General features: G+C 33.6%; 5 protein-coding genes across 5 annotated transcripts; 3 read left to right on the top strand and 2 right to left on the bottom strand.

Moving 5' to 3' along the window:
* The first annotated feature begins 799 nt into the window (after positions 1 to 799).
* On the top strand, positions 800 to 2,377 carry LOC103873905. The gene is made up of 3 exons (XM_009152308.3): positions 800 to 1,103; positions 1,761 to 1,841; positions 1,962 to 2,377. Exons 1-3 carry the CDS (start codon positions 945 to 947, stop codon positions 2,244 to 2,246), a joined length of 525 nt encoding a protein of 174 aa, XP_009150556.2. The 5' UTR covers positions 800 to 944; the 3' UTR covers positions 2,247 to 2,377.
* Positions 2,378 to 4,631: 2,254 nt separating this feature from the next.
* On the top strand, positions 4,632 to 5,431 carry LOC103873904 (root meristem growth factor 9). Its single transcript, XM_009152307.3, has 2 exons — positions 4,632 to 4,808; positions 4,934 to 5,431. Exons 1-2 carry the CDS (start codon positions 4,733 to 4,735, stop codon positions 5,098 to 5,100), a joined length of 243 nt encoding a protein of 80 aa, XP_009150555.1. The 5' UTR covers positions 4,632 to 4,732; the 3' UTR covers positions 5,101 to 5,431.
* A 1,340-nt stretch (positions 5,432 to 6,771) lies between these two features.
* Positions 6,772 to 7,299, top strand: LOC103874144 (uncharacterized protein At4g04775-like). Its single transcript, XM_009152561.1, has 2 exons — positions 6,772 to 6,939; positions 7,006 to 7,299. The coding sequence occupies exons 1-2, from the start codon at positions 6,772 to 6,774 to the stop codon at positions 7,297 to 7,299; spliced, it is 462 nt and encodes a 153-aa protein (XP_009150809.1).
* A 696-nt stretch (positions 7,300 to 7,995) lies between these two features.
* LOC108872233 lies at positions 7,996 to 9,009 on the bottom strand. Its single transcript, XM_018659626.1, has 2 exons — positions 8,780 to 9,009; positions 7,996 to 8,692 (listed from the first exon to the last, which is right to left on the bottom strand). Exons 1-2 carry the CDS (start codon positions 9,007 to 9,009, stop codon positions 7,996 to 7,998), a joined length of 927 nt encoding a protein of 308 aa, XP_018515142.1.
* A 3,096-nt stretch (positions 9,010 to 12,105) lies between these two features.
* On the bottom strand, positions 12,106 to 15,961 carry LOC103873902 (ethylene-responsive transcription factor ABR1). Its single transcript, XM_009152306.3, has 2 exons — positions 14,679 to 15,961; positions 12,106 to 13,521 (listed from the first exon to the last, which is right to left on the bottom strand). Exons 1-2 carry the CDS (start codon positions 15,124 to 15,126, stop codon positions 12,782 to 12,784), a joined length of 1,188 nt encoding a protein of 395 aa, XP_009150554.1. The 5' UTR covers positions 15,127 to 15,961; the 3' UTR covers positions 12,106 to 12,781.
* Between the last annotated feature and the right edge of the window lie 6,288 nt (positions 15,962 to 22,249).

The raw sequence follows: 22,249 nt of genomic DNA, 5'->3' as shown, positions 1-22,249 counted from the left end.
GTATGACATCAATTCCACTAAAGATGCAAAAAGAAACAAATTATATAGCCGTGACTGGTCCGATTCAATAAGAACAAGTCCAACGACAATGGTCTTCCAAACAGGAAGCTGATCTTTAGATCGTCACTTACATTAACTATCTTAATAGGAAACAAGCAATCTCACACTAATGCATGCCACTGTTTTTAGTAATCAAGCTAAACTACATGTTGGTTGTAACCCCCCTCCATCGTGGTGCAGTCACCTTGGTAACAGGCAGTGTGTAGGTCCGGAGCAACGCCATCTAGATACTGACCGAGTCATAGTTCACAACGCACCATTGTTTATCTAAATTATTGCACACCTTCCTTAATTGTCCCGTTGAATCTAAGCATAAAATTCGGTGTTCCATTGTATGATCTGTTGTACAAATACCGGAAAGAACGGAAATTTCAATGCATGATGTTTTTTTGCTTATTAATGTTTCAATGCTAATTTACAAAAATAAAATATTTCAAAGCTTATATATAACATTTTTAAACGTTAAAAATAACGAAAATTTGTGGGCTGTAAGAAAATAGATAGTGAAATAACGATTTTTTTTTCTATGGTATATTTGGTGCTATGTAAAGTTGCTTCATTTTATTCAATATTTAAATTTCTATTATTTTATTGATTAAAAAATATATATTCTTTAGCTACTAGTAGTATTTTATTAAACAATAAAAAGGCTAAAATCCACGTAGCAAAATAACAATGGTGGACCCAAAACATATGTAGGACCCAAAAAGTAGCATGAAATCCACGTGGCAGAAAATAAACAGAGTAAACGCCACAAGTCTCTTCGTCTTTGCCTCACCAACAATCATTCTCTCGTCTTTACCTTTAATCGAATCAAATCCCTAATTTACAAATTCAAAAGAATCTCGAAAGCCTTGGGACTTTGATTCATTCGTGCTCTAATAATGGGGAAGAAGCGAAAATCTGACGCCAGTCGACTCGATGAGGTGGATCGAACCATGTACGGCGCGTTTCGAGGTGCTGCTAATTCGCTATCTCAGCTCTATACCCACGCCATGAACCATCAACGCGTCTCTTTCCTCGCCGGTGAACGTCGCGGGCTGGTCTGTCCTCTCTCTCTCTCTCTCTCTCTCTTGGCCTTTGTTCTGTTATACATCTCGTTTTGATGTTTGGTTTCTGAGTTTGGTAGATTATAGATAGTCTGATTCTTTTCAGGGGGAACACAAAGTTGAATACTTTTCTTTGTAATGAATCATCGAAGATGTTTTATATAACCTGAAATTCATGGATATATTCAATCTTGGTTCTTGTGTTGCTTTGCTTTGGCAAACTCTCTGTTTTTTTTTTTTGCTTTGTGAATCGGTTTTGATCACGGATCTTATGCTCTGCTGCTTGATGTAGTGTAGCTTGTTTGTTGCATATAAAACTAAGCAGTCTTATTGGTACAAAGTTGTGGCCTTTTGATCTTCTTGAAGTGCCTAGTTTTGCTTTAGCTCAGGGCCTAAGGTTGATGAGCTTGGAGGGTTTCATTCATTAGGGGTTTTTATGTCCTGATCCCTGAAGCTAAGCAGTCTTACTCGTACAAAATTGTAGCCTTTTGATATCTAACGTGTCTAGTTTAGTTTAAGGTGTATAAACAACTCGGATCATTAGTCCTCTTAACGGGATTTTGTAGTGTTCTTGTTTTTTTGTTACATTTTCATGAGATCTTGGAATCATTTGAACTGTTCCGCTGAATTCAACTTCTTCTTGTTTTACAGGAGAAGCTTCACCAATGGATTGTGAGACAAGAAGAAGAAGGAACAAGAGTGTCCACAGATGACATTACTACCTACTTGCAGGTTCTTTCCTTCTTGAAACAATATCTGATTTGTGTTTATGCTTTATAACCCAAACAAGTGTTATGATTTGTTTGATTTGAAAGTAACTTTGTGTTTGCTGTTACAAAACCCTTTATACAGAATGAGCTTGAATATGAACCTGAGGAGACTTCGACGCCAGCCCCCATGCAAGAGTTCCATCAGATCCACACCCAATTCGCTCCACCAAACGTACATACTTCTTCAGCAGCTCACGCTCCTCCAAGTCACATACCACAACACTATGATTTTAACCAGGAGAAAGTCTTTTTGACTCAACCAAATGGTCTCTCCAGTCCTGTTCGAAGAACCCTTCAGGATTTCAGCTTGCGTGAGGCTGAGCCTGGTAACCACCATCCAAACTCTACCGGCCAGGGGTTATTTTAACTGATTATCTTTTTTTGTTTCATTTGGCAGCAATTTAAAAACCAAAAGTTCAATTGTAAAGTCTCAATTGTTTCATGTAATATACTGAATACTTTCTTTAAATCTTTGGAAGAGTTTAAAATTGACCCCTAGATAGATAAAATCTCTGATTACGACTTTGTCTAGAGACGGCGATATTGATAATTTTATGTCTTGTCTAAGCTCTCAAGACTTAAATGTAGAGAGATTTGTTAACAGTGATGAAAGAGAGACAAAGACTGGTTATATATTCAAATGAGACCAAACCTTGCATGTGCTTAATTATGGTCCCCCTCTCTCTATTCAACTTGTCTTGCCAAAAAACATTGCTTCGATCTCGGTCTCCGGCGAGTTACGTGTTTCTATATAAAACCTGAGAAGTCTTAGAATAACTCTGAAGATGGATAAAATCAAAAGTTACAGAAACACACTTCTTCCCTTGGTCACGACTTTCTCTGTACTAACAAAACATTCATCAGCAGGGGTTGTCTAGTGTCTAGAGATTGTCATTAAATCTCTGTACATGACATTTTGGTTGATCTCTCTGGACTTTTCCATTCCTTGTTTCGTTTCACCATTTTTTCAAACCTAACAGTCTAATCAACGTATGTGGCTAATCAAATGAAACTGTCTATAGTAAAATTATAGTTTTGGAAACAGCTTTTCTAACGTTAGTTAATTATGCTATGAAAATATTAGATAGATGATTGAATGGCGAACAATTCTATTTATCTTATGGAGATTCACATCTACCTAGACCACTCTGCGCGTTTTTTGAGATCCATTTTTATGGTATTTCTTATTTCATGCTGATCTCTTGTACATTTGTTTCTAATATTCGGCTTAATTTGCACTTTCTTAGAATCTAAAACTAATCCTCTTGATGTACACGAGATCATGAACATTTAGTTAAACCACTAATCTAATTCCATTGTCTTGGAACAACGACCGCAGATAATTTAAAATAGTTAGGTCCACAAATAACAATATCAGGTCATATACCCATTTATTACATGGGAGTGTAGATATCTTAATAACAAAAAAAAAATCAAACTGTTTGAGTCCATTTATCTCATCGATCAAATCGGCTCACAATACTGTTTATACTAGAATTGTCAATTTTCCTTTCAACTAACACATTAGAATTTGAATAATTGTAAATTAATTTTAAGAAGTGAAATATCATAAGTCTATGTATATTATTCTATTCACGTGTAATTATAATAATATTAATACTTTAATTTGTGTGATTTAATTTTTAAATAATAGGAAAAAGAAAGTAGACCCACTCTTGTCTGAAAATTTTATAGGTGAAGAAATTGAATTGTAATAATGAATGGCTAATTGGGAAACACATGACTCTACAAACTTTACGTCCTTTTTGCTATATTTATACACTCTCTCTACCATGTCCCCGACCCCCACACTCCTTTCTACATCCCTAGCTAACGTGGTCCATATTATTTTGTTTTACCAAATTAAATAATTAGGTAATTATTTCACGTTAACAACTTCATTTCAATTCATGATTTATCTAAATCGAAAGTTTTATATGCCTATAATCTTTGTAACTGAATTTCAGTTCCTGTAAAACTGATATGTCCTCTTATCAAATGTTATTTAATTCCAAAATCAATCGTTATCTAGCAAATATGGTTTACAGTTTTAGGGTTATTGGATAAGATGCTAGATCTCTTACACTTTATCTCTCGATATGAGATTGCTAGTATCTCTCTTTGTCCACGCTTGACTACGCATAACATGCATGAATATGAACAATATTAATTGAATTTGGTCAAACGAAAACAAAAGACAGTATTAATAGGATGTAAAGTTGTAAACTATACGTTATCATTATATGCATAGACTTTCATATAAATCATTTGTTTCCGATGTTCTGATAGATTGTATTCCTCTAAAGGACCACAATTTCAATATCTCCATATGATCCAAAGGTGAAAGGACCACTCGATCTCCTATCATCTCCTCGAATTTTATCTTACCATATCGATGAATTTATTGCACGTAGCTCGCATAGGTATAACGTAACTGTTATTTTGCACAATAACTTGGCAATATACGTACCGACCTATGCGTCTGATTCCGAGCAAGTTCCAAACCAGTTTTATGGCTAAACTAGGCTGAAGTATACGTGTTTTGGTTTTACGCGTCCACACTAATTAAATGTCTTGCATAAGCAGATAATTTGATTCAGTTTCGGTTGCAAACATGAAAAACTAATTTGTGGGGATAGATTTATGTTAATGTGGGAAGACATAGAAATGTTGACGTCAAATCATTCGACCCATATGTCCCAATAACTTCCAAAACGTTATTCAATTCTGATATACAATTGGGACCCTAAGCTCACCATAGAATCATTCATCTCCTATATATAAACACAAAAAGGTTCAATAAAAAAGATAGTCATACAACCAAAGAAAAACAAAAGAGAGTCTCTTCCAAAAATGGCAATTAGGGTTTCCCACAAGTCTCTCCTCCTGGCACTTCTTCTCATCTTCTTCATTTGTTCTCCTGCTCAAGGTAAATTTATAGCTAATACAGTGAGTTTTATAGTTATATCAAGTATATATCCATCATGATTTTACGAATACTAAAATAGAATACCAAAATTTTTTTTCTAATGATAGTTTGTTTTGGAATTGAAGCACGAAACATAGGAGGAATCGTGAGGAAGAGAACACTAATGGTTGTGGAGAAGGATCAAGAGAATCGGAACTCATGGCAATACGGAGGAGGAAATGATGGTGATGGATTGGTTGACATGGATTACAATAGTGCGAACAAGAAAAGACCGATACATAATCGCAAATAAACACATATGATGACGAGCTTATCAATTTCTTGTGAGATATCCAGAGGTTCTAAGATATCCCGAGATTTATGTGATATATTCAAAAGAAGTACTTTAAGTATTGAAAATATCGTAAACTATGTTATATATATATGAACATAAGTATAATCGAGGTTGTATGCCCTACATATGTGTACAGCCTTGTCTCGATAAAAAGAGTTTTATGTAATACTCATAGTTTGTGTGTGTTTATGTATGGATTGCATCGTGAGTTTCTGTTTGCGAATAAATGTCATCATTCATCAATAGATATTTGTATGTGTATATACTCTAACATCTTCTTTTAAGTTTATTGTTTGAATATTATTCATTTTGATCGCATGTGTTACGAACCCTTTGTCAAAAAAATGATTGCATGTGTTACATGTAGTTTAAAAAACATGTGTGGCTTATATATGACATAGACATCATCTTGAAAACATGAATATTGTAGTTCTAGATAATTTGTTGACACAAACCATGTAAAAACTATATCACGATAACAAAACATGTCGTCAAAATTTATATAATAGTTTAAAATATCAAAATTTTATATTATAATTTAATTTTAACTCTACATTTTTTTGCATTTCAAATATGTAGATATTCTAGATTTTATAGATTTTGCATGGTATCCAAACGCATAATATATGAATATTTGCATTAAGGGCCTGACTGGTTTTCCCGCTACCACCCGCAAACACAACTTTTACGGTTACTAGCGGTTAACAGCGTTTTGAAACAATCATACAAACCGTTACAAATCGCTTCAAACCGCTCCGAACCTCTTAAAATCAAAAGCTGGTTCCAGCTAGCGTTTGCGGTTGCGGGAGAATAATTTTTTTTTTTCATTTTTTTCAAAAACCATATAAATACAAAAATAAAAATAAAAATTTTAAATTGGAATTATAAAAATACTAAAATATATCTATTATATTTTAAATAATATTTTAAAATTTTAAAATAAAAATAGTTTCTATAATATTAAAATGTAAAACTATAACTTTCTAAATATAATTTTCATATTTATTATAATATTATGATTTTTGATATTTTTTATAATTATATAAAATGTAAATATTGTTAATTTATTATTTAACCGCTGCTGTATTTGGTAGTTAACCAGTCATAAGTATCCCGCAAACGTACCAATTTCTAACCACCAAACCAGTCGTACAAATCTCTTAAAATCGCTGGAAACCGCAACCACCCGTATCCGCAAACTCCCGCAATCGCAACCGCAACCGCTGTGTTTGAACCAGTCAGGCCCTTATGCAGAATAAAAATTGAAAAAGGTTTTAAGTTTTCACAGTTCTTTTTGAGGTTGACGACCTATTTCCACACCATAACTATGACATAGTAACAGATCCACACAAACTTTGGACCTCATCCCAATCAGACACAATTCAACTTTAGCAACCTATTTCCCCCAATCGTAAAGATCAAAACTCGTTTGCACACAAATGAATTTTTGAGTTGGTTTAATGGTTTAGAACGTAAACCACACTTCAACCGAGATCCAAACCAATCTTAAAACCCGACCAAACCCTCCTATCCAACTACATACCAGACGCCTACTAAAGGTAAAAAAAACTCCAAATCGATTTCATATCACTTTCGAACCCTAAATTGGAAAATCAAAAACCTGAGATAATGAGTAATGAATCTGGAGCTTCTAGTGGTACCTCGGTCGGTCGAGGAAGAGTTGTCGGTGTGCCGAAGAGATGCTGGTGTGGGGAAATTGTTGTGTCACTTACGTCGAGGTTGACGGCGAATCCTTACCGGAGGTACTACCGGTGTGCTTTTGCGGCAGAGAGAAAGGTAAATTTGTTTATGGGTATGTGTTTGTTAAAATTATGTGGGTTAAGAGAAGTTTGTGTTTTGTAGCTCTCTAATGATAATCATGCATACAAATGGATGGATGAAGCATTGCTAGATGAGATTGAAACATTGACAGTTAAGACAACAAGAGTTGAACATCATGTTCTTAGAGAACGTGTGGAAGAAGAGAGGAAGTGGTTCGAGGAGATGGAGCTGAAGATAGAGAGAGAGATGGTTGCAAGAATGGAAGAAGCCTTGACTGAAGCCTTGACTGAAGGGAAATGTGAGATGAAAAAAATGATGGTGTTTGTTGTTTTAGGATGTACTACAATGGTTGTGTTGTCTAAGCTACTAGGTTGAGCTTGTTGCTGTAAAAGATGTGTCAATGTGGTTGTTTAGTCGGCTTAATTGAACTCAATGATGAGTCAAATTATGTTTTAACCTGCAATTTTATTTAAGATTTTTAGTATTTAAGGAATTCAAATCTTGGATATTGTTAATCAATCATGTTGATTAAGAATTTTTAGTAATCAAAAGGCCATTAAAATGTAACATTCATTGAGTTCAAAAGCACATGACCATACATCAAAAGAAGCAAAACACAAGAAAAGAGTCCTAATTGCCGAGAGACAAGGTCCTAGAACCTTTAAAAAGATGACTAAATGCATATAAAAAAGTACAAGAACCTTTAAAAAAGAAGTGAAAGCCGACAAACACTTTAAAACATTTAAAAAACAACCACAACTTCACTTCTCCACTCTTTAACTTCTTCATTTCTTCATTTCTCTACTTCAGTGCAAACACCTTGGGAGGACTCAGGCTGTGAAGAGTCATCACGTGAGAAGGCCTGAAAAAACACAACAAGAAGAAGTTATCTTCTTACCTTGCTAAACAACATCATAAATCGAGACAGCCTTCAGTTATCACATCCTAAACAAAAAAAAACTTACATTTTTTTGTTTGTTTTTATGGAATCTCGAGTTGTGATTGACAGCATCACATATTCCGCAGTGCATGATTCGCTTCAAGAACTTCTCTTTCTTTTTCACAGGTGACTCATTCACTCCTTTCTTCCTCTTTTTTATCCGCTTTAGTCTCCTTCTTACGGCCTGGTTGATCTGGTATCACAGGTTCAACTATTGGTGGTTCTGGTCCTTCGGGCCAAAACTTTGCTCCTCGCAATGGAACAATTCCTTCAGCATAGGTTTGCCTCCAAGTAGTTGTCCTAAACCAATGAGCAACATAGTGTTGAGCTTCTAACCTTCTCTGCATCATAACTCCATATGCATGCTCACATGAAATCCCTGTAATCTCCCATCTCCTACAAGTGCAAGTCATATTTGCGAAGATCACCTTATATGAACATCCATTAAGAGTCGAAGCATACATCATGTTTGTGGATGGTCGAACAGTGCATGCCGAGGCATCTTCCCGCAAACTCTCCAGCATCTCAGTCACATACGGTGTGCAAAGACCTTCATGGCTATTGGCAATCACATCCCTTTTTGCTATACGAACCATTGCCAGTCGAGCAATTGTCTCTAACATCGGTAAAAAAGGCTTGTCTCGAGCTTTACCTATTGAGGTGTTGAATGATTCAGTTGAGTTGTTCTCCACATCCTCACAAAAGGGTCCGAGCTTGTAGAAGGCCCTGCACCACTTCTCTGGCTTTGACTTCATCACGTCATCATAAACGTCTTGATCATACTTTAATATTTCCAAAAGGTTTGCTCTGTAATCAGCCTCATTGTAGCTCCAAGCAAGGTTTCAAATCTTTAGCTTCATATCAGGTTTCTTCCCATATTTTTTTTTCAAGTTACCATAGATGTGTCTCACACACATCATATGCTCAATAAGTGGTAGTGCTATCTTCACAGCCGCAATCAATCCCTTTTGACGATCAGAAACCATGATGTATCTGTCTCCTTCATTTAATCCAAGATCAACCTTGATCTTCCTCACAAACCACAACCAGTTATCCTTGTTTTCAACACCTACCACAGCCCATGCGATTGGATAAATAGCGTTATCAGCATCCCGACCCAAAGCCACCAGCAACTGTCCCTTCATCTTAGACTTCAAAAAATAGCCATCTACTCCAATTAGAGGCCTACAGGTTTCTTTCTAGTTTCTTCGAAGAACGTCAAAGCAGACATAAAATCTATTAAAGGCATCAAACACTTCATCATTACGCACGCAGTCAAGCTCAACAGAAGAATTCTGATTCGATTCTTTTATCTCACTGCAGTAATCACGCAATCTTCCAAACTGCTCATCATACTCTCTCTCAATCCATCTGACAGCTTTGTTCCTGGCGTGATGACATTGCGGCCTAGTTACATTGAGCTTCCATTTCTCCATAATGAGCTCTTCAATCTTCATCGGCATGAAATACTCAGGTTCCTCTCTAATCTTGTCAACAAACAATCGAGCTACTGCAGGAATTTTGAGCATCTCACAAGTATCCGTAGGAACACAACTATGCTCCTTCTTCAATATCTTAACCTGCCATTTGTTGGGAGATTTTGCTGAGGTTGCGCAGTAAATTTTCCAAGAGCAACCTTTACCTTCACACACAAACGCAATCTTTGTCTTATCATATCGATTCTGCTTGATGTTCCGACCCGTTTTCAGAGCATAGTCGAGCACTGCTTCCTTAAACGCAATTCCATTGATGAAAACTTGCCCTACATACAAATCTACACTGCCTCTCTTAATATTATTGCGCCTGTAGATAGTCCTTTGAATTTCTTTCCCCTCTTCATCCTCATCACTATCTGTCTCTGGATACAAGTTGTGCTTCACTGACGGTTCATCTACAAAGTTGAAGGCTTCTTTCTCAATGTTGTAGTCATTATGCTCTCTTCGATCTTCACCGTCTGAGTCAACATCTGGAGAATCCGTAGTACCTGGGTCAAATTCAGGAAGCTCATTCCATTCAACATTAACCTCGGTCCATGAATCATCCATGGCGATTTCTGGAAAAAAAAGTCCAAACAGAGACATACATAATCAACAACGAGAGAGAGAGAGAGAGAGAGAAGAGAGAGAGAGAGAGAGAGAGAGAGAGAGAGAGAGAGAGAGAGAGAGAGAGAGAGAGAGAGAGAGAGAGAGAGAGAGAGAGAGAGAGAAAAAAAAAGAGAGAGAGAGAGAGAGAGAAAAAAAAAGAGAGAGAGAGAGAGAGAAGAGAGAGAGAGAGAGAAGAGGAGAGAGAGAGAGAGAAATAGATAGAGAGGGAGAGAGAGGTTTCGAAATTACCTGACTGAGCAGAGCACGTCGTCCTTCACTCTTCGTCGTCGTCGATCTTTTGTCGGGAGAGAGACAAATTTCTGATTTTGGAATTTATAGCTTGGAATTTTAATTTTGGGTTATTGAATGGGTTAATCCGGTTTACATCTCTAATCGGGTCGTAATCGGGTCACTCTAGGTTTATTTGGTTCGTCATTGGTTTAATTTTTAAATTGTTGAATATTAAACCTACTTTAAACCGACATTAGTAGGTATCAGTTCGTCTTTCAAACTCTGTGTGCAAACGAGTTTCGATCTTTACGATTGGAGGGAAATAGGTTGCTAAAGTTAAATTGTGTCTAATTGGGATGAGGTCCAAAGTTTGTGTGGATCTGTTACTATGTCATAGTTATGGTGTGGAAACAGGTCGTCAACCCTTCTTTTTGTTAACAAGTATTCTATAAAGGGCGAAGCCCAAAACCAAGACAAAGCCCAATACAACCAAAAACAATAGGCCTAAACGATAGGCATGATAGCCTGGCAAAATATCCGTAAATTTTACTTCGATTCGAACCAAAAAAAATTGAATATCTACAATTCTACGCCAAAGCAAAGCAAATATTAATATGCAATATTCATAAGAAAGAAAACAAATCACAAATACTAATATTATTAAGAAGAGATATCCAACCGATCCGATCCATTATATGCATATATTAAAATTTATATATATATATGTTATATAAATATTGCAATTTTTATGTTTACAATATTTTTATTTACTAAATTTATTATATTAGTTATTGAATTTTAAAAAGTAAATAACTTTTTATTTTTAATAAAATATTATTATTTTATATTATTTTGGATTTATTTATTTTTACAGATCGAATCAGATGTCTAGACAAAAATCTAAAATTTTCCAGATATCCGGGACACCAAATATTTGGATGGCTACAAATCGAATTGGTTCAGATAGTTGATTATTTGGACGAAAAGAATTGGATCACGAATAACTCCAAAAATCCAAACATCGTTCCTGCCCACCTTAACCTTACACACTGTACCATAAAAGGCCTAAGTTTTCACCGTTGAGTTTTGAAGAAAATAATTGGAACTTTTAACGGTCTCATATTCTTGCTATTGGGGGTTGTCGAGGCTAGAGTAATAATGGGCCTTTTTAAGCCTCCTCATTTTAAGGGCATATTAAAAATGTTACGGCCCATTAAAGAAAACGTACCATCGGCCCAAGAGTCTTAGCTTTTCGACGATCACCTTCCCTCTTGAATCTCTCTCTCACTCTCGGATTTCGAAGATCTTATTTTCAACTTTCCCTCCGTTTCGAATGTGGGTGTAAATTTCAAAGAGAGGACAACTCGATAGATCGTCTTCAAAACGAAGAGAGAAGCAGGCGAGGCAAGGCGAGGCTAGCGGAAAACGTCGCCTGAACGAGGAATTGCCCTCTTGAATCTCTACTTTCGATTACTTGGAAGGAACACTATCTCTGTTGCTAATGAAATCTAGTGGATTTCGGTTAGTTTATATTCTATAATCAGCTGGAATTAACTTTTCTCCTGATCATCATCTCATCATAGGTTCTGAGGATGATCTGCTGGTTCTTGGTCTTGGCACCACATGATCCGATGCAATCGAGCCTGCTTAATGCAACCTTGCTTGGAAGACAAGAAACTTATCAGAAATTCCTGATTTCAAGTCTTTGTCTTTGTCTTGTTATAAGCTTTGTGTTTCTTTACTTCTTCCCTGTATTAGATAACTATATCTCTGTTGCAGGATGCTTCTAAAACAGATTGTGACAATGGAGGTGATCCACTGGACGTCTCTATGGAACAATTACAAGGTCGAGTTTGAGAAAGAGAAAGAGGAAAAACATGATTGGAGGAGGCTCTTTAGGTGACAAAGCTGGTGAAGCCTATTTTCTCGTATCTCTTTGTTTGCGTCCTTCTGACCATTGAGGTAAATATATAAGTCCAAACAACAATGTAATTATAACCAGTTATACGTTAAGCTCTGCTTATTGATTCGTTTTTATCTCAGGAAGCAGAGAAGCATCTATCTGAGACGGTTGTGTCCAAAGCCTTGATAGCAAGAATCGACACGCCATCAGGAATAATCTGCTTCCAGATGGGTAAATACAGCAAAGAACTTGAGAAACGAAGTTGGAGAAGCTTTTAGATCTTGTTGAGAAGAGTTGTCACCAAATCCACAAATAAACTATGGTTTATAAAGTTGCACTAAGAGCTTGAGAAAGCCACAAACACCAGTAGAAATAATCTCTCAGGTTGTTGTCACTGTCCCAAAATTCTTCATTTGAGTTTTTTTTTTGTCTTTGTTTTGGCTCACATATATTAGCTCTTGTATGTGATCTTTAAGGAAACCTTTAAAGAGTAAACAAAACTCCTTGTCTTTTAGTTGTTTTCTCACTATTATATTTTTCATTTTTTACAACTTAATATTATCCAAAAATATGATAAAATATTGAAAACAAACATGCAAATAAGAAAGCCATAAAAACAAAATAAAGCAAGCAAGCCATAAAAACCTAAACGCTAACTTATTTATAGTAAAAAGAAAAATAAGAAATGAAGCAATTCCATTAGGAGGATGGACTATTACTATAGTTATTATTGTTTGTCTTGTCTGTTGACCATTTTAACTCCTTGAAATAACCGGTTTCACTAGCTGATTCCGGCGGTTGTTGAACTGCTGCTGGAGAAAACAGAGGACGAGAATGAGATGACGATGATGATGTGGATAGCATTGTTGAGTCTCCAGTGTGACCAAAAGGCAACGAAAATGACAATTGATCATATAAATCCATCGATTGTTGTTGATGATGATGTTGAAACTGTTGTTGTTGACGAGTCATCTCCGAGTAACTCATGTTGTACGGTTGCATCAACGGCTGAGAATGAACTATTTGCTCTGAAGCAGGTCTTATGGGCAAAAGGGTACTTGTAGAACTCGAGTTCCTTAACTGAGTTGGTCTCTGAACAGCGGTTTGTGGCACAGATTGTGTTGCAGCGGGTCTAACGAGTTTTACGTTTTCAGGGAAGTTGAGTTTGGCTTTGTTGCCTCTAAAACGAAGAGCAGCTTCGTCGTAAGCTCTTGCAGCTGACTCAGCATTGTCGAACGTACCGAGCCAAACTCTAGCCGCTTTGAACGGATCTCGAATCTCTGCCGCCCATTTTCCCCATGGTCTTTGTCTCACGCCCCTGTATCTTCTTCGAGGTTGGTCCCCACTAGACGATGACGTTTCGGTAGTACCATTTTCTGTAGTAGTGTATTCATATGTTGGACCTGAACCACCTGACATGTTGCTCGAAGCTTCTCTCACTGCAAACAAACAAACAAAAATAGACATATAAAATTTCACTCTTTTGTCCTGACTCGTTAATTAACTCTATTTAAAAAGGACTATAAGAAAGAGAAAGCCCTTCAAAAAGAGTGTTAAGTGATTATGAGAAAGCGATGAGGCCAAATGGACAGAGAGCAATGAACAAGTAGTAGAAAGAAGCAAGTGGAAAACGACTCTTGAGGCAAATGGAAGGATATGGATTCTTTTGGCATATCATCTTTTTTTTGTTAATTAATATCATGCCTTTTTTTATTACAACTCTTTATATGTCCGGATAATCAAGTACACTTTTTATATTTTCAATTGTAACACATTTGTTACTTTATATAGTACATCCTTAATCACCAGCTATTTTTCTCTCTCTTTTTTTTTTTTTTTTTGTAGTTCAAAAACATTGACACCTTAACATTCGGAAGAAAATATTTATATGCATGCATTGGTTTTTCAATACAAGAAATTTCGAATTGAGATTTTCAATAGTCTTGTGAAAACAACTCATTACTTATAACTTTATAAACATATTAAGTATTATTGATGTTGTTTTTGTATAGTGTGTTAGGGCAACTTCTTATGGAAAAAAACAAAAAAGAGCACTTTAAAAAAAAACACTATTTATATTTCTAACTTAGAAAAATGTGACGTGACCATACACTTGATGCATATAATTTTATACTACATCACATATCTATATATGTAAAATACTTATCATAAACGACCTTCCAAATTCAGAATCTCTCACAATTAATTTGAAAATTTAACAAAATTAAGGAAAACGTTAGTCTATGTTTTAAATCGACCATTCTTTTTATATGTATTTACACAATAGAAAGATTTGTAAGCACAAAAATCTATACTACCATCATTTTTAGCATAGTAGTTTGTATTCAGGTCGAAAATATTTGAGTATGAAAATTTAACAAAATTAAGGAAAACGTTAGTCTATGTTTTAAGTCGACCATTCTTTTTATATGTATTTACACAATAGAAAGATTTATAAGCACAAAAATCTACACTACCATCATTTTTAGCATAGTAGTTTGTCTTCGTGTCGAAAATAATTCAGTACTAATTCATTAGTGCACGCGTGTGTTATGGATGATATGATTTTTTTTTTAAAATCAGCGAGATGAATTACCTTTAGAAGTAGAACTGCCGCTGGAGAAATATTGATCAACCGTCAAAGTATTAGCTGCCTCGACTGCTTTCCCCCCACCGCCATCTTCCTCCACCTCTCTCCTCCTTTTTTGTCCGGAGGAGGAAGAGGAATTCGAATTCCCTTTTCCACCGCCACCTCCACCGCTACCGTCACCGTATTGATGAGTAGGAACATTTCCAGCGACTACATGTGTCAAAGCAGAGACGATTGCAGACATCTCCATCTCTCTGTTATAGCTCGTCATAAGAGAAGACGACGAGTAGGGAGGCGTGAAAGCGTTATCACGGTGGAGGTGGTCGTCTTCGGCCGCGAATAAGTAAAGCCATTGATCGATGTCTGATAACGTCCCATGATCATCTTCTCGAGTGGTAGGCTCCGCTTTCTTACCAACGTTTCCTTCTTGATTTGCCACTTTTATGGTACACATAAAGAAAACCTCTTAACTCTAATCTCCTCTGAACTACTTAAATCTTATAAACCTAGAAATTTAAAAATGTATTGTTTTCTTTACTTAGAGGGAAAGAAAGCTCTGTAGATAGAGACGAAAAAAAAACAGAGAGGCAGCGAGAAAGAAATACAGAGATTTTACGAGATGTTTCTTTGTCAGACAGAGAACGAGGTTTAAGCTTCATAGATATACAGATATTTTTGCTTGCGTAAACTTTTTTTATTCCGCGCCGCCAAAAAGAAAGAGTTCTCTTTCCGTGTGAATAGAAAACACGCACTTTTATATAAACATAGTAAAATAGAGTAAGATAACTCGTATATTATAAAGTTGAATTATACTAACAGAAAGAAATTTGGTATTAATGTATCTGAAACTTTTGCAACTTGTGTTGTGGGTGGTATCTAGTTTCATCGACATGCAAGTGAACTATTTAACTGTCATATTCTTTAAACGAGCTTAATAAACTAAAAGGAATTAAGAAAAAGGTCAGACAAGTTGCCAAGTAAAACCAAAACATATAAACACTGTTAAACAATATGTAGACATTCAGACACCATTATTAATTACTCTCTATGGTTCGGTGATTTTATATGATTACCATGGTAATGGAAAAAAGGAATTGCTGAAAAATAGGTGAATCATTAAATGAACTATTTTTTTAGAATAAGATATTTGCCTGAACGGTGAGCTTGAAGGTGAAGTTGAGACCATCTCCAATGGTTCACTCTATTTTTTACTCTAAAATAGAGTGACTCTATAATAGAGTTGTGATATATTCCAAGGGTACTCTATTTTAGAGTGAAAAATAGAGTGATGAACAAACAAAAAACAATTTACTCTATATATAGAGTAAACCCATTTTTTACTCTATTATAGAGTGGAAAATAGAGTACTATTGGAGCATTTTTACTCTAAACTCTATTTTAGAGTGAAAAATAGAGTGGGGTTGGAGATGCCCTGAGATAACTCAGATAAGAGCCGTGCCGTGCAAAAAGCGCGTGCCTCACACGAGTGCGGTGTTGGTTATTGCGGACGTCAAAGGTTCCGTTTGGACGGTGTCGGTGATGAAAGGCCAGCGCACGTGACTTTTATGGGCCTTACATACGGCCCACTTGTTCCAAAGCTCGTGTTCGTTTTTGTTTAATTATTTTGACCGTTTAACCCAGGAAATATTCTTCGTTTTCGATTTTTCTTGCTCCAGTCTAAATGTTTCTAAAATATTTTCTTTTTTTTTCAATAAAAAAGGTATTGGATATTTTATTCGTTGTCAACTTATATGGATATCTAAGACTGAAATTTAAAAACTGTTGGATAAAAATGACAAGTAAAACTAAATGTCTATGTACGAGATGATAATAATTATACTTTGTTTCTTATTTCTTTTTTTTTGTAAAAGATACTTTGTTTCTTATTTCTCGGTCCGAAAATAAAACATGCAACAAAAGCAAAGTGTAAAAGAGATAAAATGCAATGACATTTGAAACGGAACTATATAACATATTCTTGTCTCGATACAGATTTTGACCAAGATGGTTCAGCGATTACTCGTAGGTTCAACTTAATTAGTCTGAACAGGTGATTAACTATTGATATTAATATTATATTAACCTGCGTTTTTTTATAGTGGGGGTAACTTGAGGACTATCTCGAATTCGTTTGTTTTATTTTCAAAATCTAAGCAAGTGTGCTCACAAGTTGACGTAGTCGGTATTTTTACATTTTTACACGTGAGCATTTGGTTAATTACGCACTTAGTTTCTACTTGGTGAATTAAGCAGTCACATATTTTTTAAAATCGTCATGAAAAAAGTGAAAAAACTATTGCAGAATCTGGGATACAAAAGAAATTGTTAAAACTCGATGGTTAATGATGTCACATTTTTATTTGCCTGATGTTAATGTCCCTTCTTATTAATATAGGACATTTAGTTTCTTAAGATGTTAAAAAGAAACATTGCATGGTGATATCGGATAACTTTCACCTGTCAATTGACTCAATTCTTTAGAAACAAATATTCCGAGTTTGATACCGATTGCATTAAAGTATTCGTTCTAAAACAGGATTATTAAAATAAAATAAATTAGAGATAAGAGTCTAACTAAGGCATCCAAAATTGAGATCGATCCAAGTACGGAAACTACGATTATTAAATAATTATTTTTCTCACATGTGTGTGTGCGCCTATCGCCTAACCTTATCGGCTAATCCCTAATTAAATTTCCATTAACACGGTGATTAAAAAGGACTATTATAAGAATATCCATTCAACTTGCAATTTTAAAACTATTTTAACGCGGCCAAAGCAGAGAAAAGGCATGATCAGCTTAATTAAGTTCAGGCGTGTACGTTAATATGTCTTCTTTAAAAAAAAACGATAAGCAACTTGTGTCTTTCTATAAAATAAATAAGTAGAAATCGTATCAAACTCAGGTAGCTAAAACTGATATTACAAGTGTGCACTTAAATGATTATGATATTCTTTTAAAAAACCAGAATGTATGTACAAAAAACACCGTAGTCGTATATACTACGTGGGGAAATTATTATCTTCATGTTTTTAGGAGACGAGAGAAAATATTCGTATGAAAAAGGAATTACAATAGTTATTTTAGCTAGCATATTCTTTCCTTTTGCCAACTAGATAAATGGTACTTATGTTTAATTTGAGTTTAATAAAAGATAAAGTTGGAACTGTTGCCACTTGTATATAAATATCATCAACAATTGACAATTTGGCATCGCAACTTGATATGTTTATGTACGATGAAACATTGGAAATAGTGATATAAAACTATGTAATTACGGAGTAATACAGTACTATATCTTAACTAATTGAAAATTATCGGAGTATATTAGGCCATCTTTAATGCAGTGCATAAGTGGGGTTCTTAGTGGATGAGCTCCACAAAAATACTAAAAATCGATTATAAAAGTGGTCAAATAAGAATCTATTTAAGTGAGTTCTTTGCACTGTTCGCAAACATTACTGACACATGACGATTTGCGATTGGTTTACTTTTTAACTTTTTAATCAGATAAAAAGAAAAATTAAGAATCCTAAATGGGTTTATCGGATAATCATGCTCTTCTTAGTACAGCTTTAATAACCCGCTTAATTAGTTGTAGCACGTGGTGACGCAATGTCGCAATCATCTTTAATGAGAAACAGCATAGAAAACTTTTTTTTTATTTTTTCTGCACCTGAAAACTTTTTCTTCCAGTGTTATGTTTTACTCTCTCTTTTAAATTAAATGTTATTAAAAAGTCTTTTACACAAATTAAAAAATCGTGAAAAGTAAACTTTTTGACATTTTTTAGAAAGGATACAACTTTTCAACATAAGTGGAATTCACAACCTTTGAAATTAATTAGGATTGCTATTATTAGTAGATTAATATAATATTTATTTTATTTAATTAGAAGTTTTTTAAAAGAGAGATAAATTACTGATTTGAAAAAAATAATAGTGAAAACTGCACTAAAATCATAAAAGATATTTATTTTGTAATGAGATATTTATTTTACAGTGATATTTCATATGAAACGGAATAGTAAATTAAATAGATACAGTTTTTTTTTGAACAACAGAATGAAATAGATATAAATAAAATATAAATATGATATGAAAAAATGTTGTCGACACTCAAATTCTGAGACTCAAATTCTGATTCTATTGTGTTATTTAAAGTTACTAGGTACTATAAATGGGCTTTACCAAAAGAAAGCTACTATAAGTTATGCTTATGTCGTGTTTGTTACATCTTTCGATATACTATTAAAAAGTTACTAGATTCTGACCCGCCCTTTTTAGGGCGGGTATTTTTTTGTTTTATACTTTTTTAGAAATTTATTTTTATATTTGAATTTTTAGTCATATTTGTATTTTTGTATAATATTTTTGTATAATATTTTTATTAAATAATTAATAAAAAAATTTAATAACTATATTAAAATAGTTGGACCACACTTATATCAATAAGTCATGTTTATGTTACATTGATGATAACAAAAATAAATGAAATATTATTTCAAAATAATATTTCATTGATTGATTAGTGTTGGTAAGAGAATGGGGGTCCTCTCATTTAGTACGGTTGCTATGAAAATAAAAGGAGTATATGTATAAAAGAGAAGTGGATGCGAGAATACTGGAATAAAAAGGGAAGTTACAAAATATCAACATTATTAAATGGTTAGTTATATGTAAAGCACGGCAGTTAGTATATTTAAAGGTAAGTCTAATGGCAAAAAAATAATAATGCAGGTAATAGTAGGGGCAAATAATAAGAGTGATTCTGTTTTAATAATATTGATGTTGAAACATTGTATCCACTATCCAGCACGGTGTTTTATATTTATTGATATATGAATGAAGCAGAATTCAAGTTCTGGGTTCTCATTAAACATGTAAACAATTCTCTAATGTTCATATAACAAAATTAAAACTTGATAAAGTCATTTAATGACCTGTAACTACATGCAATGGTTCATACTTATCATCATGCTTTCAAAGAACCACTGAAAATTAAAGTATACTATGGCCTATGGGATTAGATATCGCATTCTATACATATATGAGCCTCAGCTTTTTTTTTTGTGTCGTTCAAATAAAGTTTATTGCATACTCATAAATATAGTTTTACGTAAAATTTAAACAAGTATTTGATAATTTGCCATATTAGATAAATCAATTTATAATCTCTTGGAAAAAAATAATCTCTTGAATTTTTAATGACCAGACATCAGTAAATTTTCCAAAATATTCTGGTATTCAATGGTAGATAACAACGTCTCCGATATAAAATTCTATTTTTTCTAAAATAAAGTAATTTTATAATAGAATAACTCTATAATGAATTTGCTTCAACCTTATTCTATTTTGAAATAAAAACTAGAGTAATGACAAAAAAGCAAATGATTATTATATTTATAAAGTAAATCCATGTTTACTCCATTACGGAGTGAAGACTTCTAAATTCTATTTTAAAGTAAAATATGGATGAGGTTGAAGATGGTTTAATCTAGTTAACTGTAATATTAATTATGTGCATAATGTTTTTGGCAACTTTAGTTTAAAAATAAAATAAAAGATACGGTGACATTGGTAAACTTTGCTATAGTTTGATTAATCAAATTTGTTATTAATATAAAAAATGAAATTAAGGTAGAAAATAAGACGACTTATAAGTATTCAACCTTCTATTCAGTCATATTTTAGTGGATTCTGTTGAATCGAACTTTTCGTGTGTCCGTTATAACTATAGATTATTATTAATCATGATAGCGGTCAAAGTATGTAACAGTTATATGTCAAATACATGTTAATCTAGACGACTACATTTCTTAAAGAAAGCCCAAGATTTTTGAAAATGATTATTTTCTGTAGATATTCTGGACAAGTGGTCATCTACCTAATTCTTTACAGCAACGGAAACTTAACCTACTATCTGACTAAACTGGAATCGAGGTTTTAGATTACTTGTCAATGCCAAAAGAAAGAATAACAAAATTAAAAACTGTGAGTGCTACTTAAATTTTTTTTTCTTTTTTTTTTCTTTCTTTAATGGAAAAAGGCTTTAGTTAGATGTTCCTGTGATAAAACTTTCAGCATAAAAACATATCTTATGAACGAACGTTTTTACTTTGTTAAATAAAACTTGTGTTTCATTTGGTCTTTTGTTTTTAGATTTTGTTTCGATTCCGCAAGTATTTTACCAATCAACAAAATATTGTGGAATGAAACGTGTCTGCTAACAAAAATACTAAAAGAGATTCCATTAAATCAAAAAGTGAGTTTTAATAGATTATAACGGAAAATTTACAAAATCAATACTTTCATATTAATAAATTATATGCTAATACTAACTTAAATTTTAAAATACATAGCAATAAATTTTTTAATGATAAATAGTTATATCGTAAATAAAATTATAATATAATTTGTATAATATTACAGGTCAATATATTATTAAAATGTATTGAAAGATAAGTTAAACATTTATAATAATAATTAAAATATTTTTAAATAAATTTTAGTTATTTTCACATTTTGCAATAACTAGTTTAATTATTGATATTTGTTTATTATTACAACAAATTGAATACCATATATGATCAATTTAATATGTATTCCATCTTTTCGCAAATTTTAATTTTTTCGCGGTTTATTAATTTTTTTTGCAACTTAACTATATTTTCCGTGATTCCGCCATTAAATGATGGTTACCAATCGAAATCGAAGCCATTGTATTTTTTTCTTTGGACTTCTGTGTTTCCCTCCTTAAGTTTGTATATTATCTTATTTTGAGCTTATAGCTCTAAAGATTCCAATGTTTTTCATGGGTACTACTAAGAGATTCATTACATTAAAGACCTTTAAGTATATCGTGTTCGACAAATAAATGCCTCCCAAATTTTAAAAGATTAAGTATATTGAAAGAAGTTGCTGTCATCTCTTATTTGCATCTCGCCATGGACCCATAAATCCTACATTGAACTAAATACTTCTCTATCAGCAGATTTAGGTTCAAATCTCATAAAAGACACAATTATGCGAATTAATAAAAATAAGGGAAATTTGCTCCTATAACTCAAAAAAAACTCAAATTTGTAAATAACCAAAAACATACTCTCTCTCTAATTCTCTCTTCCTATCTCTCTCTTCATTTTCTCTAGAACATCAGTTTCCCTTTTTTAATGGTTAGTATACAAATAAACCCTAAAAAAATGTTAATAAAAAATTTGCAGTATGAGGCAAAATTATCCCTCAAGCGTAAGATCCAATAAAACGGTTCAAATTCTGATTTTGCCAAAAATAAGAAAAAGTCAATACACTCAACACTACAAGTCAACCACTATTTTTATTTTATTTTATTCAAACACGAGTCTACAGTCAAATTGAAAATCAAATCACGAATAGTAGTATCTGAGAGTAACAATCATGAAATCCTTATATGTTTCCGTGTCACTTACGTATAAGTACAACGCACATTTTAATTTCAGCACCCTAAGTAACAGTAGACGTGACACACACTAGACATACATACACACGAGCATTTTTGTTGAGATGTGACAGAACAAATCACGTTTTTATATAATATC

The sequence above is a fragment of the Brassica rapa genome, chromosome A06 (genome assembly GCF_000309985.2).
Source record: "Brassica rapa cultivar Chiifu-401-42 chromosome A06, CAAS_Brap_v3.01, whole genome shotgun sequence".
NCBI lineage: Eukaryota > Viridiplantae > Streptophyta > Magnoliopsida > Brassicales > Brassicaceae > Brassica > Brassica rapa.
Note: the sequence above shows the minus strand (reverse complement) of the source record. Positions and strands in the feature narration are given on the sequence as shown.

Coding starts and splice junctions, on each gene's coding strand:
- LOC103873905 (XM_009152308.3), top strand. CDS start 945: ATGGGGAAGAAGCGAAAATCTGACGCCAGTCGACTCGATGAGGTGGAT. Junction 1,104..1,760: donor CCGGTGAACGTCGCGGGCTG/GTCTGTCCTCTC, acceptor CTTGTTTTACAG/GAGAAGCTTCACCAATGGAT. Junction 1,842..1,961: donor ACATTACTACCTACTTGCAG/GTTCTTTCCTTC, acceptor CCCTTTATACAG/AATGAGCTTGAATATGAACC.
- LOC103873904 (XM_009152307.3), top strand. CDS start 4,733: ATGGCAATTAGGGTTTCCCACAAGTCTCTCCTCCTGGCACTTCTTCTC. Junction 4,809..4,933: donor CATTTGTTCTCCTGCTCAAG/GTAAATTTATAG, acceptor TTGGAATTGAAG/CACGAAACATAGGAGGAATC.
- LOC103874144 (XM_009152561.1), top strand. CDS start 6,772: ATGAGTAATGAATCTGGAGCTTCTAGTGGTACCTCGGTCGGTCGAGGA. Junction 6,940..7,005: donor CTTTTGCGGCAGAGAGAAAG/GTAAATTTGTTT, acceptor TGTGTTTTGTAG/CTCTCTAATGATAATCATGC.
- LOC108872233 (XM_018659626.1), bottom strand. CDS start 9,009: ATGAAGGGACAGTTGCTGGTGGCTTTGGGTCGGGATGCTGATAACGCT. Junction 8,693..8,779: donor CCACTTATTGAGCATATGAT/GTGTGTGAGACA, acceptor CCTTGCTTGGAG/CTACAATGAGGCTGATTACA.
- LOC103873902 (XM_009152306.3), bottom strand. CDS start 15,126: ATGTGTACCATAAAAGTGGCAAATCAAGAAGGAAACGTTGGTAAGAAA. Junction 13,522..14,678: donor CGGCAGTTCTACTTCTAAAG/GTAATTCATCTC, acceptor GTTTGTTTGCAG/TGAGAGAAGCTTCGAGCAAC.